General features: G+C 32.8%; 1 protein-coding gene across 4 annotated transcripts; it reads right to left on the bottom strand.

Moving 5' to 3' along the window:
* Positions 1–345: 345 nt before the first annotated feature.
* Positions 346–15,553, bottom strand: LOC100373014 (NEDD8-activating enzyme E1 catalytic subunit-like). 4 transcript variants are annotated; one of them, XM_085496725.1, is made up of 15 exons: positions 15,502–15,553; positions 12,934–13,051; positions 12,692–12,772; positions 11,902–11,984; positions 11,574–11,654; positions 11,047–11,090; positions 10,240–10,304; positions 9,002–9,163; positions 8,337–8,439; positions 7,662–7,775; positions 7,426–7,516; positions 5,881–5,962; positions 5,592–5,692; positions 2,953–3,071; positions 346–2,697 (listed from the first exon to the last, which is right to left on the bottom strand). In XM_085496725.1, the coding sequence occupies exons 1-15, from the start codon at positions 15,513–15,515 to the stop codon at positions 2,591–2,593; spliced, it is 1,365 nt and encodes a 454-aa protein (XP_085352851.1). In that variant the 5' UTR covers positions 15,516–15,553; the 3' UTR covers positions 346–2,590. The 4 variants fall into 4 exon arrangements, with proteins under 4 accessions (XP_085352851.1, XP_085352850.1, XP_006813743.2 ...); XM_085496724.1 differs by lacking the exon at positions 15,502–15,553 and adding an exon at positions 15,086–15,235; XM_006813680.3 differs by lacking the exon at positions 15,502–15,553 and adding an exon at positions 15,086–15,235 and having other exon boundaries at positions 9,008–9,163.
* Positions 15,554–15,652: the final 99 nt, after the last annotated feature.

Genomic DNA, 15,652 nt, shown 5'->3' with positions numbered 1-15,652 from the left:
TTAACTTGGGCTCAAGGTAGGGAAACTAATGTAATATTCGACATTTGATGTTAATAGCAAACATACTATTGTAGAGTACTGTGGAAGTGGATTGCATCGAATGTGTCTTGAACCCACGACTGAGAAATGTAATCTTCATGCATGCTAATATTTTCATTATTTTATTATATACCGGTATGCGAGTGTACAGATCCATACAAATCCCGGACTTGTTTCAATTTGAAGATGGACAGTTGCCTGTGAATACAGGAAGGCAGAAAGGTTGTATTTGAATGTGTTTTGGATGTCTGATATGTTGTTTTTAAATAGAGGAAACTAGTATCTACTTATTTGAACCCATATATACACAGTTAAACACATACTTTTAATAAATCACAAACAAGTATCAAATAAATATTTACTTACAACAAATTTCATCAACTATAAAACATTCTGCATTTTATGCACAAAATGAATAATCGCTAATAAAGCAGTCTTCTAAATGAGATATCAATAACCACAATTGAATGCACAGTGTATTTGATATGTATGCATATTGTGATGTCTCCACTAAAATCTTGTAACAAGACATAATCTTATTTAAATAATATGTATGCAGCAGAGCAGTAATTCATAAAAAATAACTTTGATTTTGATGCATAAATTATTTAACGATGCATGTAACTTAATGAGGCATACATAAAAGCGACTTATCAAAATTAAGACTAAATCTTACCAAAATATAGTTTTAAGCACAATTGCATATGCATAAAATGCTATGTGGGAAACTAAGGGTCAAGTAATAGCCATATCGTAGGACTGTAAAAAAACATGATGCACACTCTTATGAAAAATGATACATAAAGTCAGAGGCCGTCAGATAAACGCTTAGCCACTCAAGATAGCAACGTATTTTGTAGGGGTTCCGAAAAGTTGTCATCTTGTACTGCAATCCTTGATTTCATCCAAGGATTTCAATAGGTGGAGCCTTCTAGAGAACTAGAAAAAAAAATGGCCATCTCTATTCACTTGCAAGTTTTTCAATGTACAAGTGTCTATATTATGGCAATGGTCGTTGTCAAATCGACACTAATGATACAGAAAATGTTTTATCAATCGCAGAAAAAAAAGATCGATAGTTACAGCTATCGATAGTCACTTTAAAAATTCTTGATCAATTCAGTATTGAATGAGAGTTGTAACCATCATTAGTATAAAAGCTTAAAAAATGCAGTTAATAAAGAGATACATACACTATTTAAAGAGATACATGCACTATTTAAAGAGGTACATGCACTATTTAAAGAGATACATTGCACTATTTAAAGAGGTACATGCACTATTTAAAGAGATACATTGCAATATTTAAAGAAGTACATGCACTATTTAAAGAGATACATTGCACTATTTAAAGAAGTACATGCACTATTTAAAGAGATACATTGCACTATTTAAAGAAGTACATGCACTATTTAAAGAGGTACATGCACTATTTAAAGCAATACATTACAATACATTTAATATGTAAAGATTCACACAATGTAGACAGTAGTAGTTTGAGCTTATGATATTTGAAAATATTGTTCAGTATAATAAAAATCATTCCATACATGACACCTTATCAGTAAGATTAGTGATACCTACTAATGAGGGGGGGGGGGGGGCAAGGGTTATTTTCGTTCAACGTAATTGCAATATTTTTTTGTTCGTACTACGTAAATTGAAAAAATAAATTCCGTATTTCTGTAATCACAGGCTAGACGTACAACGTAATCGATCAAATATTTTTTTCGTACACTGTAAAAATATGTCATTTTTCTCGGTACGTACAAGAATTTACATCCAAATAAAAAAAATCGTAAAGAATAATCCAGGGAAACTACATTATAGAAACTGTAAAACGACTAGATGACACAATTCACTACAAAATTGAATGTCAAGACGTAAAAGGCCCTCTAACCGAATGAAGAGCATTACGAGGGTAATATGCGCGTGCGTGGCGCAGCAATGGCGGAGAATTTGAGTCTGAGAGCTCTTCGGACCATTCAATGTTCCTTTTTTAAAACTGTAAACTGTAAAAACGTCTTTTTTTTCGTTGTAAATTGTAAAAAGCCCTTTTTATTTCCCGTAAAACCGTACCAGCTACCCCCCTTGCCTCCCCTCTACTAATCCCTCATCAAATTGTAATTGCTTGTTGCATGATGCAACATATCGTGGTTTGGTACTAAAGTTCAGCTATTGGTGGCATACTGATCAATAAATCATAACCATTATATTTACTAGTAAGTAATATTTCAAAAGAGATGCATAAACAGAATAGCATTGCTGAAATTTATGAAGATTATTAGTTTCATTGTGAAGGAATGAGTCTGAAGTCAAATTAACTGATGACTTTTATCTGACTTTACAGATTCTAAAAATGAATCACTCACACCAAGATCACTTTCAAATAGTCTCAACTCGGTTTCTGCATAGTTATGTTTCATATGGTCACATGACAGGTCACATGACAAGTGCATTAACTCAGCGCCACCTATGGATGTCTTAACATAATGCTTTTCTTTAAATATCAAACTGAAGACAGGATCTGGTAAAGACAATATGTCATTAACTATCCTTCCATTTTGGAGTTTTGATTATAATGTAAATTGACAACAAGAGATGAAGGCGTGGTAGGATCTGCAACAATCAATTCCTGTCCTTCAATCAAACCCAGTTCTGTAACAATAAATCAGAAAAGAAAAAAATTTACCTGACATGGAATTTAATGAATTTATATACATTTGTGTTCTGCTGTATGACCAAGAAATGTTAATATTTCACAAATATTCTACAATGGGCAAATGTGTGGTATTTTAATAGAGATGTAAAGCAGAATACATTACCAAAACAAAGTACAAGTTAGTATTCATTGTACACGCCTCTACTACACCTTTCCTGAATGCAACAGCCTGATTGATCTGACCAACTTACCTTTAAGTTTCTTGGTCAAATTGACTTTAGTTCTTTTTTCTATTGATTCCACAGTTTGCATGTAAAGTGTTCTATGTTTACCATCTATGGTGGTAGTAATGCCGGGTGCTTTCAGCTGACTGCAGAGAGAAATAATGCCACACATAAACAACATTTTGGATTTATGACTTCCAGATTAGTCTGTAGCCAGATCCCCATAGCAACCTGGCATGACTTTGTAAAGTGATTTGTGTTGAGTATATGCACATTAGATTGTTGTTTTGAGCTATTTTAAAGTGATTTTATACAGTTAAGAATATGCATATCTCAATGGGTGTGTAGTTGAACATTCAGCCAATACTGTAAGACAATTTTTTTAGTTATAACTATGGACACTTGTAACCACTATATCACAGCAGATGATACTAAATAAAGTACTGCATTGGTTGAACATCTACCTGCAATCGTCCTCACATATAATAAGTTAGGAATTTTAATGGGGTCACATGACCACATATGGTCATGACATATGTTGATCAGATCTAGTGTGCAATGTTTTCAATATAACACAGTGTGAATGTTTTTATGTACTCCTGATATGACTATGGATGTACAAACATACAGACGAACAATAGACTGACGGACGGAAGCTAGTAACCACTCTCCTGCAGGCAACATGCCAGATAATAAAGCTTTTGATTCCTAGATGAGACATTGTAAACTGTTATCAATAATGTTAATGCCACTGGTATTTTGTAAATCAGAGTCACTGAGATTAATCTTAAGGTTTGACACAGTAAATGTGAGCCACAGAAACAGGTAGCAGTGAAAATCAAAGAAAGCTTAGAAAGAACTCCCAGGTGCTGATAGTATTAGAGACACATTAAAAATAATTCGAAATTACTTATACTTGATGGAAAAGCTGAAAACTAATTATGCAAATCAGAAAATTAATATAAACAGATTTGAGTGTAAAACTAATGAGGTCTGCGCAATGTAACAAATCATCTCTGTACCAAGTTTTATTGAAATGTGATTAGAACCACAAAATTATGAATTATAATGCTAATTAGGGAATTAATATCAACAGATTTTAACCCCAAACTAATCAGGTTTGTACATTGTCCTAGAGCATCTTTGTACTAAGTTTCATAGAAATGGAATAATTTGTACTTTAGATATCAGTGTGATAGCCTAAAATTGGTAAGGTAATTAATATGTACAGATTTTTACCCACAATTAATTAGGTCTGTCTATTGCCCTACAGCATCCATGTACAACGTTTCATTTGAACGTGATGATTAGTACTTGAGATATCAGTGTGAAAGTTGAAAATAGGTTAATTATGCAAATTAGGTGATTAATATGCATAAATATTTACTGACACTAATTGGGTCTCTGCATAGTTCTAGATTCGTTGAAATGTGATGATTAGTACTTGAGATATCAGTGGAAAAGCTGAAAATTAATTATGCAAATTAGGTAATTAATATGCACAATTATTTACCCTATACCTAATCAGGTCTCTGCATAGTCCTAGAAGATCTATGTACCCAGTTTCATTGAAATATGATGATTAGTACTTGAGATATCTGTGGAAAAGCTGAAAATTAGCTAATTATGCAAATTAGGTGATTAATATGCACAAATATTTATCCCAAAACAACCAATCTCTGCATAGTCTTTGAGTATCTATGTACCAAGTTTCACTGAAATGTAATGCTTACTACTTAAAATATCAAAAGCTGAAAATTAATTATGAAAATTAGGTAATTAATATATTACCCTAAAAACCATCAGGTCTGTTCAGTGGCCTATGACATCTAGGTACCTAGTTTTATTGAAATGTGATGTTTAGTACTTGGGATATCAGTGACAAATTGACTAATTATGCAAATTGGATAATTAATATGCACAGATTTTTATCAGAAACTTATCACATCTGCGCATTAGTTCAGAGCAACTATGTACCAAGTTTCATCAAAATCCAATGAGTGGTTCTTTAGAACAGCTAACAATTAGCTAATTATTATGCAAATTAGGTAATTAACACGCACAGATTTTTACCAAAAACTAATCAAATCTGCGCATTGGCCCAGAGCATCTATGCACCAAGTTTCATCAAAAACCAATGTATGGTTCTTGAGATAGCAGTGGAACAGACAGACACACAAACACACAAACACACACATACATACATACATACATACATACATACATACATACATACATACATACATACATACATACAAACAAACAGACACACTAACTGCTTCGCACATGGAAGTCAAAAATAAATACCATCTTACATCAGTTATCAAAACAAAATAACAATGCTGCTTGCACTTAATTTGTATTTTCATCATATCATCGCAAAACCAACTGTAGACCTGTTTAAGTAGTTGGGTCTAGTTTTCCTATTTCAGAATTGTATTTTGCACAAATAATATGGGTAATAAACCATCATATCATATCATCTCATCTAAAATGGCCACCAGTTGGCCATATCTGATAGAATCAAAACAAAAATGTGTAGATGTTTGACATCATCTGTTGGATTTGTACTAAGTCTGAAACAAATTGGCCAACGAAAATCTGCGGCGGATCAGTAAATGCTTCTCATTTTGGACACTAAAAGCAGGATAGACTTCATAACTTACATGGATGAGTTTTCAATAAGGTAACTTAGTAATTCTTGCAGTGTAGTGTCTTCATCAAAGGTAAGTGTCTGGGGAACTTGACTACAAGAAATACAGTCTTCCTGTTGACAAATAGAACAAATGTTAATGATACTGTCATTTTCATCACAGCATGCTTGCAGGTTATTTTTGTCTTATAGTCAACTTATTCAGGAATAAGTATCAGCAATCAGACAGTGACATCTAAACAACCACTCACAGTGTAGATAAATATTTAATTTCACTGTCTTCTCTAGGCAGTTACACTCACCTTTCTTTCAGCTTCAAATGTATATGTATAAAGACCATCAATATCATTGAACACCATGTAATTATTAAGAGGCATACAACAACTGGTGAGATAAATAAAAGGTTTACAAAAATTACAAATCAAAGAAAGCTTAGAAAGAACTCCCGTGTGCTGAGATACTGAGTATTGGAGACACGTTAAAAATTAATTCAAAATTACTTGAACTTGAGATGTTGATGGAAACGCAGAAAATTAATTATGCAAATAAGGTAACGAACAGATTTAAGTGTAAAACTAATAAGGTCTGCACAATGTACCAAGTTTCATTGAAATGTGATTAGAACCAAAAAAATATTCATTATTATGCTAATTAGAGAATTAATATGAACAGATTTTAACCCAAAATTAATCAGGCTGTCTATTGTCCAAGACCATTTATGTACCAAGTTTTATTCAAATGTGATGATCAATACTTGAGATATACAGTATTAATTAATTATGTTAATTAGGTGATTAAGAAGCATAAATATTTACCAAAAACTAATATGGTGTATAGTCCTAGGTTCATTGAAATGTGACAGGTACTCTTGAAAAGTTTCGTTGAAATCCAATGAGTGGTTTTTAGACATCAGTGCAACAGCCATAGAACAGCAAAAAATTAACTAATTATGCAAATTAATCAGGTCTCTGCGTAGTCCTAGAATATATATGTCGCAAGTCTCATTGAAATGTGATGATTAGTACTTGACATATCAGGTGAAAAGCTGAAAATTAACTAATTATGCTAATAAGGTGATTAATATGCACAAATATTTACCCAAAACTAATTAGGTCTCTGCACAGTCCTCAAGTAACTATGTACCAAGTTTCATTGAAACGTAATCATTATTACTGGAAATATCAAAACCTGAAAATTAATTAATTATACAAATTAGGTAATTAATATGTACTGATATTACCCTAAAAACTATCAGGTCTGTGCAGTGTCATATGACATCTATGTTTTATTGAAATGTTATGATTAGTACTTGAGATATCAGTGGAAAAGCCGAAAATTGATTAATCATTATGTAAATTAGGTAATTAATAATATTAACAGATTTTTACCCAAAACTAATCAAATCTACGCACTAGTTCAGAGAATCCATGTGCCAAGTTTCATTAAAATCCAATGAGTGGTTCTTCAGATATCAGTGGAACAGTCTTGGAACAGCTAAAAATCAGCTAATTATCATGCAAATTAGGTAATTAATATTCATAGATTTTTACCAAAACCTAATCAGCTCTGCGCATTATCCCAGAGCATCTATGTACCAAATTTCACCAAAATTTGATTAGTGGTTCTTGAGATAACGGTGGAACAAAAAAAGTGACATACATACATACATACATACATACATACATACATACAGACAGGGTAACTGCAAAGACTCCCTTTTGTGCTTCGCACACGGGAGTCAAAAATCACTGTCACAAGTATTTTTTTTGGACCTAACTGCTTTCAGTTGGTTTAACAACTGAAGAGAGCATGCAACCTATAAACTGTTTGTTGTCATAGTTACTCACCTGGTTGCTAGTTTAAATGCTTCAGTTACACATGCTGCAGCAATGACTGCATTTGTAGATGCAACAGCGGGGATAATATGTTTCACTACACCTGCAACATCAAATATCACTATAGTTAATACTGAAGAACTTGGTTCACTGTAGCCATGGTAACTGATAATGCTGGGTTACATGATAGAATCCTTTCAAAGCTTAAAATGCAGAAATTAAACAAAACACAAAGGGTTAATTCTTACCCTGAGTCAGCCTGTATGTCACCCCCTGTATGTTATAATGTTTAGCTCTTTCTAATGCTTTGTCAAATATCCACTGTATATGTGCCGGATCATCACCATCAATGGGAATATTCTCTGAAATGACACAATGTTTAATCACAAAATACAAGACAATAGACCCATATGTGAGCTTTGCCAGGACATCGCAGGAAACTGGATTGCAAACAAGATTGAAAACTACTTGATTTCAAACACACGAATGGAAAAATCCATTTGCAAAAAATAGGATGTAAGAATTTGAATTCAAAATAGTCATTTTGGGCAAAAGAATTGAAAACATAAAATACAAAAATCATGAATAATTGAATCCTAAGAACATTGAACACTGAATATACACAAGTCATTTCAGATTTGAGTACCCTATCAAAGGTGGTGGAACTTTTGATATGCAAATAAGTTTTCAACCATTTAGGTCAAATCAAACACTGCTGGCAACTTTGCTAGGGATATAGAAATGTTTGAAGGGACATTGATAGGGAGATATCGGTTTGCATGATCAGTTTATTTTGACACCTGCTGTAACACACTGACAGGTGCATAGCCAGCACCCTATGTGTTCATAGTATATGTTATGCTAAGAATGGATACACAACTGATCTACAACATTTATAACAAATCAAATTTGATACGTCTTACCTCCAAATGGATGTTCTTGAGGCCAAACTAATACCTTAGCGTATTCTATGCAATGTTCTGGTAACCTTGGTGTATGTGCAATAGTACACATTGGAAACACCACCTGTAGTGATAAAAGACATGAAGAAAGTCACAGCCATGCAAATTGAAAGCAATCAGTTTTTTTACTAGTATTATACATGTTTCTATTCCATTTTATGAAATGTACATCAACATATACACTACTACAAATAGATATCAGCACTGGTCATCAATGTTACAGAGTAACATGTATATATAGTTGTCCCTTTCTCCTCATTAAGAGACAGGATTCCAAACACCTCAGTGTAAGATGGACTCAAGATGTTCAAATCCAGTCACCAAAGTGAGTATACCTGGCATAACAATGAAAAGTTAAAGTATATCAGTTTTGAAAGAAAATAGATACAGTACACAGACACAGGTTGACAGATTTGGGACACTTTCACAAACAGAAAAACTATGTGAGTAAAACAGTGAAATCAATAACATTTAAAGTGTGCAAATATGTAATAATAAATTTAAACAAATAAGCTTTACACTGTCAACATTTTGTTGATTGACAACACAAACTGAACACATGAATGATCTCTACCTTAGTTTGATGTGATCATTGAATTGTTGAAATCTTAGAGAACATAACTTACACGTACCTGTGGTGGGTAGAGATCTAGTGTACACTCAATGCATGCTGTGAGACCGGGCAGTATGACTCTGGCACTGCCTTTGAATCCTTCAGTACCACCGTCAATTAACGGAATAATACTGGATTGATCTAAAATCCCATCTTCATAATTAACTAGACTAAGCTGAAAAATAAAGATACTTGAAACATCAATTATAATAGAGAACATATATATGTACTTGCTTGATTTTGCATCCATGCTCGACTAAGTTGCCCCACCCCCAACTTTTCAGGAATTTTTATTTCTTGGGTCACATAAACCTTGTCTTTCAACATTGTTTGACTTTTCTGAATACTAATAATCCAATTACAGTGTGGATATTGACTGCCGTGAATAAATATGAATGAGTAAATTATGTTTCAACAATGACCTGTTAATGACAGTGAATACTTCTATTCACTTTCAGTTTAGCTTTTAAAAATTGCTAATCACCCCTTTTTTTTTTAAATCAAGCTGTGTTTTTTTAAATCAACTCCAACATATATACAAGAATATTGTAATAAAACGTGTATATTTTTTGTGACCATTTCTGTTTCGTCATTGTAAAAGTGCTGAAATCAAAAATGATGTTGCAATTCATTTCGCAATTTTATTTAAAAAAAAAAAGACGTAATATTCCCTTTAATCTGACATCTTGTGAACAAAAATGGTATTTTTTGATAGGGATTGCCTGACTTGGATTATTTGAGAAGAGTACCCTGGGTGCTAATCAGACAAATAATTAAAGGTGTTAATGCTATCACAAGAATAGACTGTATTTGTACAATTCTTATTTAATTACTCCAGGTGTTATTTCACATGAGGGCTAACAGATCAATGATGATTGACTGGTGGACAGTTATGAACATGAATTGTATATGCTACATTGTTTTTATTGCTAATTACACAAATTTATTGACCCGACTTTATTTTATGTGTATTTTATTGTCTATGGTCAAAGCAAGTAATATTTTATTTAATGATTCAGTATACAACAATGCGCTGTTTTGTTTACATGTGCATATACATTAAATAGCTTTTTGAGTAAATCCAATTTGGTAGACTGATAAATATTTCTAGATAACTATCATATGAACAAGCTGTATAACTATGTAATGAATCGCATTTCACATTCTCAGAAGTCAATCAATACATATAATATGCTTTGTGTCAACAAAAACAGATTGAATGTATTGTATGTTGTAGTGGTGTAGTCTTACCAACATTCCATTCAGCCACCTCCTTGCTACTATAGAGTCTAACCCACATATAACAATATGGAATTCTGAAACAAAAGAATGGCACATGTCAACAATATATGTATAAATGCTACTATAATGAGCAAAATAAGCAAAAACACCATCACTGTCAATGACATTTGCTAGGTTTACATGACAGCATTTAATTGGAGCCAAATTATTGCTCCACCCAACAATTTTGCATTTGGCTCGGCTCGTTCAGAGCAGAGCAGGATTAGCACCCTTTATGTGTGGTTCTTGTTTACACAGAACACAAGTCATAAACATACTGGGTTTTAATTTTGCTTATTTCGCCGACTGGAAAATGCACTAAATTAAAACCCAGTGAATATGTAAAATTTAGCATAGAACACCGTATTTAAATTATAAAAACCGTGAATTTAAAACCCACTGAATATGCCTGAAATGGTAAATGAGCGAAATTTAAACCCAATTAAAATTAGTCATTTTACAGTTTGTCCCCGTTTAAGACTACATCAAACAATGACTGATAAACTCAGCTAATATCTCACTCAGTGAATTGGTGCTACACATGTGAATGTATCTGTTCTATTATAAGCACATAATCTCAAATAAATAACATGTATTTGTATTTCTATAGTCAAAATAAGTAATTATTCAGTACATGTATCCATTAATCAAATCATACATGTATGTATGTAAGTGCTTTTATTGGAGATATGCGTCTAATAGAGCAATACTGTACACATGATGTTTCTATGGTAATGACAAAATACTTTACATAGATTTTCTGAAGACTATACTCACGTCTGTAATATGAACCATCACAATCCTGAATTTTTTGAAAATGACTACAAGCATTAGTCAAGGAAATGACAAATCATAAATTCCTGAGTATGCATTTAGTTCTTCCACCTAAACATATGTAATACAGATTAGCTGGTAATCTATATTACGCTGACAAGGTAGTTGCATCTCTCAACTATGACAGTTATTAAGAATTATACTACAATTAATTGAACTCAAGACATGCAAAGTAGAAAGTTTCTTCACTACATGAAATCTGAATGGGATACTTTGATTTCATGGTTGGGTCAGCATAAAATGTTTGTGTAATTTATCTTTGTTAGTAATTAAAAACATGTGAATAGTTCATAGTCCCCTGATGTACCTCAAAGTCGTAATGACAATAGAGGGCCCTTATATTCACTTCACTTGTACAATTACATTTCAGTACATTAAGTGTTTAAACCCGCAATTCCAGTATGACCTGTGCTAATGTAATGTTGCTTAAATGGAGAATGCTATTTTATAATTTCAAAATAAAAAGATACGGTGTGACATTACAGCCTGGTACTCTGTTATTTATAAATTTTGCAGCAACTTCAGCCTTAGATTTACCAACATCTTTACTTCTATAAATGATAAAAAACACACATGAGTTGATGCTTAATTGAAGGTAGGTTTGCAGTCTACAAGACGAGGTAATAAATAAAATATACTAGAACACAAAAATATGATATATAATAATATATATAATAGGCAATATTGGGTAATCATAAGTATTCAATATAAATAGATGTTTTGGGCAATGGCATGGGTACAGTATGATTTCCTGGGTGGACATTGCAGTCTCTGTGTCTTAGATGGACATCACCTTACCTAAATAAGAACTGTCTATTAAGATTGGAAACATCTATTGTGTCCATGTCAATGACATCAATTTGTCGAAAACCACTCAGAGCCTGAAATTAAACACACTTCATCAATCTATAGGATACATGGTAGTTGTGAAGGAAGTAAATACAGAGGTTGTCAGGTTGACCACTATTCCAGCCACCTTCAGCTTGCCTCACCTACATTAGTTTACATTTGAATGAATAGATGTGTAACCGGTGGTTCTTGTGGTCAAGTGGCTTCACATTCCGCCACCAACCCTCAGTACAAAACTATTAAGCACAACAGATTAAAGATATCAAAATGTTTAACCCAAAATGTGGTGCATACATGCATTTTTTTTTTTTCATAATTTTGAACCATTTGGACCTGATCGAATTCTGGCTGGATCTGCAAAAAATATTGTGAAAAGTGTCAAAATTTGACATTGATATTGAAAAAATTGGTGATATACAAAACAAACAAACAAACAAACACAAGAATTTTAAGTTATTCATTGATGTAATTTTTTTGGAGGAATCATATTACAAACTATCACATCAACACACACACCGTATTTGTTATATTGAAAATGGATCTTGAATAGAAGCACATACAAACCAAAAATTGCAATTTAATTTTTGAAATATTACTTATTTTGACCATAGACACCTCTCTGCAATTTACATGACACTATACGCTATTAATAAAGTAAATAAGATGTGTTTGTTGATGTGATGGATGATAATAAAGAGTGAACAATTGGTGAAACAAACAAGAGTTACAGTATGCTTACAAGATTTTTCAATAATTCACATCCCAAGCCGCCAGCACCGACAACCAATATACGACAGGTCTCCAATAAAAAAGTTAACATCTGAAACAAAACACAAGTACTACTGCAAATAAGAAATTGTGAAGCAATCATCTATGAAAAATGTGTGTTCAACATTTGTTAATAAACTTCATTAGAAATAACTGCCCTCTCAAGTTATATTTAGGAGAATACACAATTGCAGAAAATATCCATATTTTTACCTCAGGATTTGGTTCAAAGTCTGGATGTGCAAATGGCCCAGTCCGCTCTAGAAATTTACGAATATGATTCCATCGTCCAGGCCATTCAATGTCAACTCTGTTAGAGTCCACTGCCATTCTGAAGGGAAACAAATTGAAGATGGTTCACTGTATGTATAAAATATACATATACTAATCAGAATTAGATTATAACAAGGATGTACAAGTCAAGGGTATGCAAGTATGTAATATGTGATTAAGATCTTACAAGAATTAAAGGAAATTCAAAGAAATTGCGAGATGATCCCAAAATCTGGAAACATACAGTTCTAAAAAATACTAATGCAAATGAGGAATATGTGAAATAACTGACTACTGTTCATCTCAGATCATCTTTGATAGTGTTCATACTTTTTCACCAGGCATGCATGTTGCGTATTTTAATTCAGCGATAATCTTGCTCATTTCTGATTATGCAAAATAGACCTTTTTTATGGTCTACTGCATTCTGTGAATATGTCTGAATACACACAAAGATTGTCACATGTCACTGTACATGGTCATGAAAGTTACATACCATTTTCCCAATGTACAATGTATGCCTGTTCCATATGATATAGCGAATTGGATATTTTTGATATCCCACTCCCAAAATTCAATGATTTGATTGGTTGCGACAAGTCAATTGACAACTTGGCAGTATATTTTTTTAAATCCTTTTAGAATATACTAAATAATATTTTTGCTATGTACTGGTAATCTCAGCCATTCATCAATGTGTGTTTAGCTGTTAATTGCAAATACAGACATTGTCATTTCTCCCAACTAAAAATAGTAGTGCTTGGGAATTGTTTTTTATTAAATGAATAAAAGTCTATTGGTAGAAATGTTACCAATGTTCCCTAAAACAGCAAATATATTGATTTCCAAAAAAATCAGCAAAATCATTTGGCGGTCAGTTGACTATATTGTCAGTAATTGTATTTGATGATGGCAGTTTTGCATGCAAATAGTTGTGATCTAAAATGTTTATCTTTTGGATTTATTTATTAAGACAAAAAGCTGTGAAATGAATACATCGGGTAATTAAAATTTCCAATTTGTGACCGTGTGATATCAACTTTATTAAATTTGTGTAGTACTTTTTAAATTACTGCATTAATAAATCCAATATTACGAAGTCACGAATTGGAGATCCTCTATATTATAAATCATTGATTGTGGGTAATATGACAGTTTCATGAATGTGAAATTCTGATTGGCCCACAGTGATAAAACTATGATAAAATAATCAATAAAATTGTTTTCTCTGCTGTGTGACAGTATGATTGCTTGAGTGAATTGACTTGTTATTTACTCAGGCAAGTGTCGTTACCATGACAATTTACCATATCTCTAAGGGATGTAGTTTTGGGTTTGACTCCCATGGTCTGCTGCAGTTTAAAAAAAAAAAAAATGTTGAGAATATGACGTCTAGTTTGAGGGAACGTAAAACTGTCGACCCTGTGTACTGTTCTTGTTCTCAGTAGACGTAAAAAAAATCACAGAATCCTTGTCGCAATGAGTAGCAGATGATTGCAGGATGACTGAAACTAACTTACTCTAAAAATATGGTGTGAGTGCACATTCCAAGATGCTCATATCAAAAACAACATTTCAGTGGGAATTATTTAAAATATGTCAAAAGGCAGTGAAATACTTTATTTTCACCTGGAATTTATTTTGTAGACAAAGTAACGTAAATAAATTACGTACATGTATATGTCAATTCAATTGGCAAACTATTTAAAATGATAGAAGACTGATAAATATAGTTGCATGTAACAGAACAACATGTTCCAGAATCACTGATAGAGTTAGAGTTTATGTATATGATTTGTTTCTACCCATAAATTGCGAAATCTAATAAAACTGACATCTGATCTATGGTGTGATAGTAACTATGCAGGTGACACAATATGTTGTTTGTCTTTTCAGTTCAAACGATCTAAAATAGTGTACATGTATACATGCAAGTTTGAAATTGTTGAATGAAAGCAGACATAAATATATTTCCGTCAAACTGAGAAGCAATGAGTCTGAAACGACGACGTGTACATTATTGCAAATACCAACAATGAATTTCTATTTTAGGTCATGGCGCATTCACAATTAGCACCGACGTAATATGTACCTTTTTCTTCGACTCATACAGTCAATTTTCGGCTTTCGCCGCGAAGGATAGTAAAACGAGTGTTCTCAAACGCGATCAGATGTTCAACAGGTTCATACCAGATCTAGTGATTTCCTGGTCAAAGAGCGGGTGTGTCGTACGACCTGTCGCCTGATAGTGATACACAGCTTGCAGACCGAATAACCGTACATTGACCCTGACTGTCCCTAGCATATTTGTCATACGCATTACCCCCACGTGTTTATTTAAATACAATATAGTGAAAAATCCAGAGTTACTATTTTTTTATAAAACGATCATGATCTGAGATTGTTTCTAATAAATAATGATAATTAGTATAGTTATTATAGAAGGTCATAGGGTGACAAGATATCAAGTAATTGACCCATTACCGGAAAATAAAAATGCAAACTTACGGTTCCTCCGCCATCTTTGTTTCGTATCTACCAACGTTCGCCTAGGTGGTCTGTACAATGGCGATTTTCTATTTTATGCACAGAGGTATAGAAATATGCTAAACAAATTAATCTTTGTTGCAGTGCCGCAAATGCGGGTCATTTGTTGACA

The sequence above is a fragment of the Saccoglossus kowalevskii genome, chromosome 3 (assembly GCF_978046115.1).
Source record: "Saccoglossus kowalevskii chromosome 3, keSacKowa6.1, whole genome shotgun sequence".
Lineage (NCBI taxonomy): Eukaryota > Metazoa > Hemichordata > Enteropneusta > Harrimaniidae > Saccoglossus > Saccoglossus kowalevskii.
This window is presented reverse-complemented; position numbering and strand designations above follow the sequence as displayed.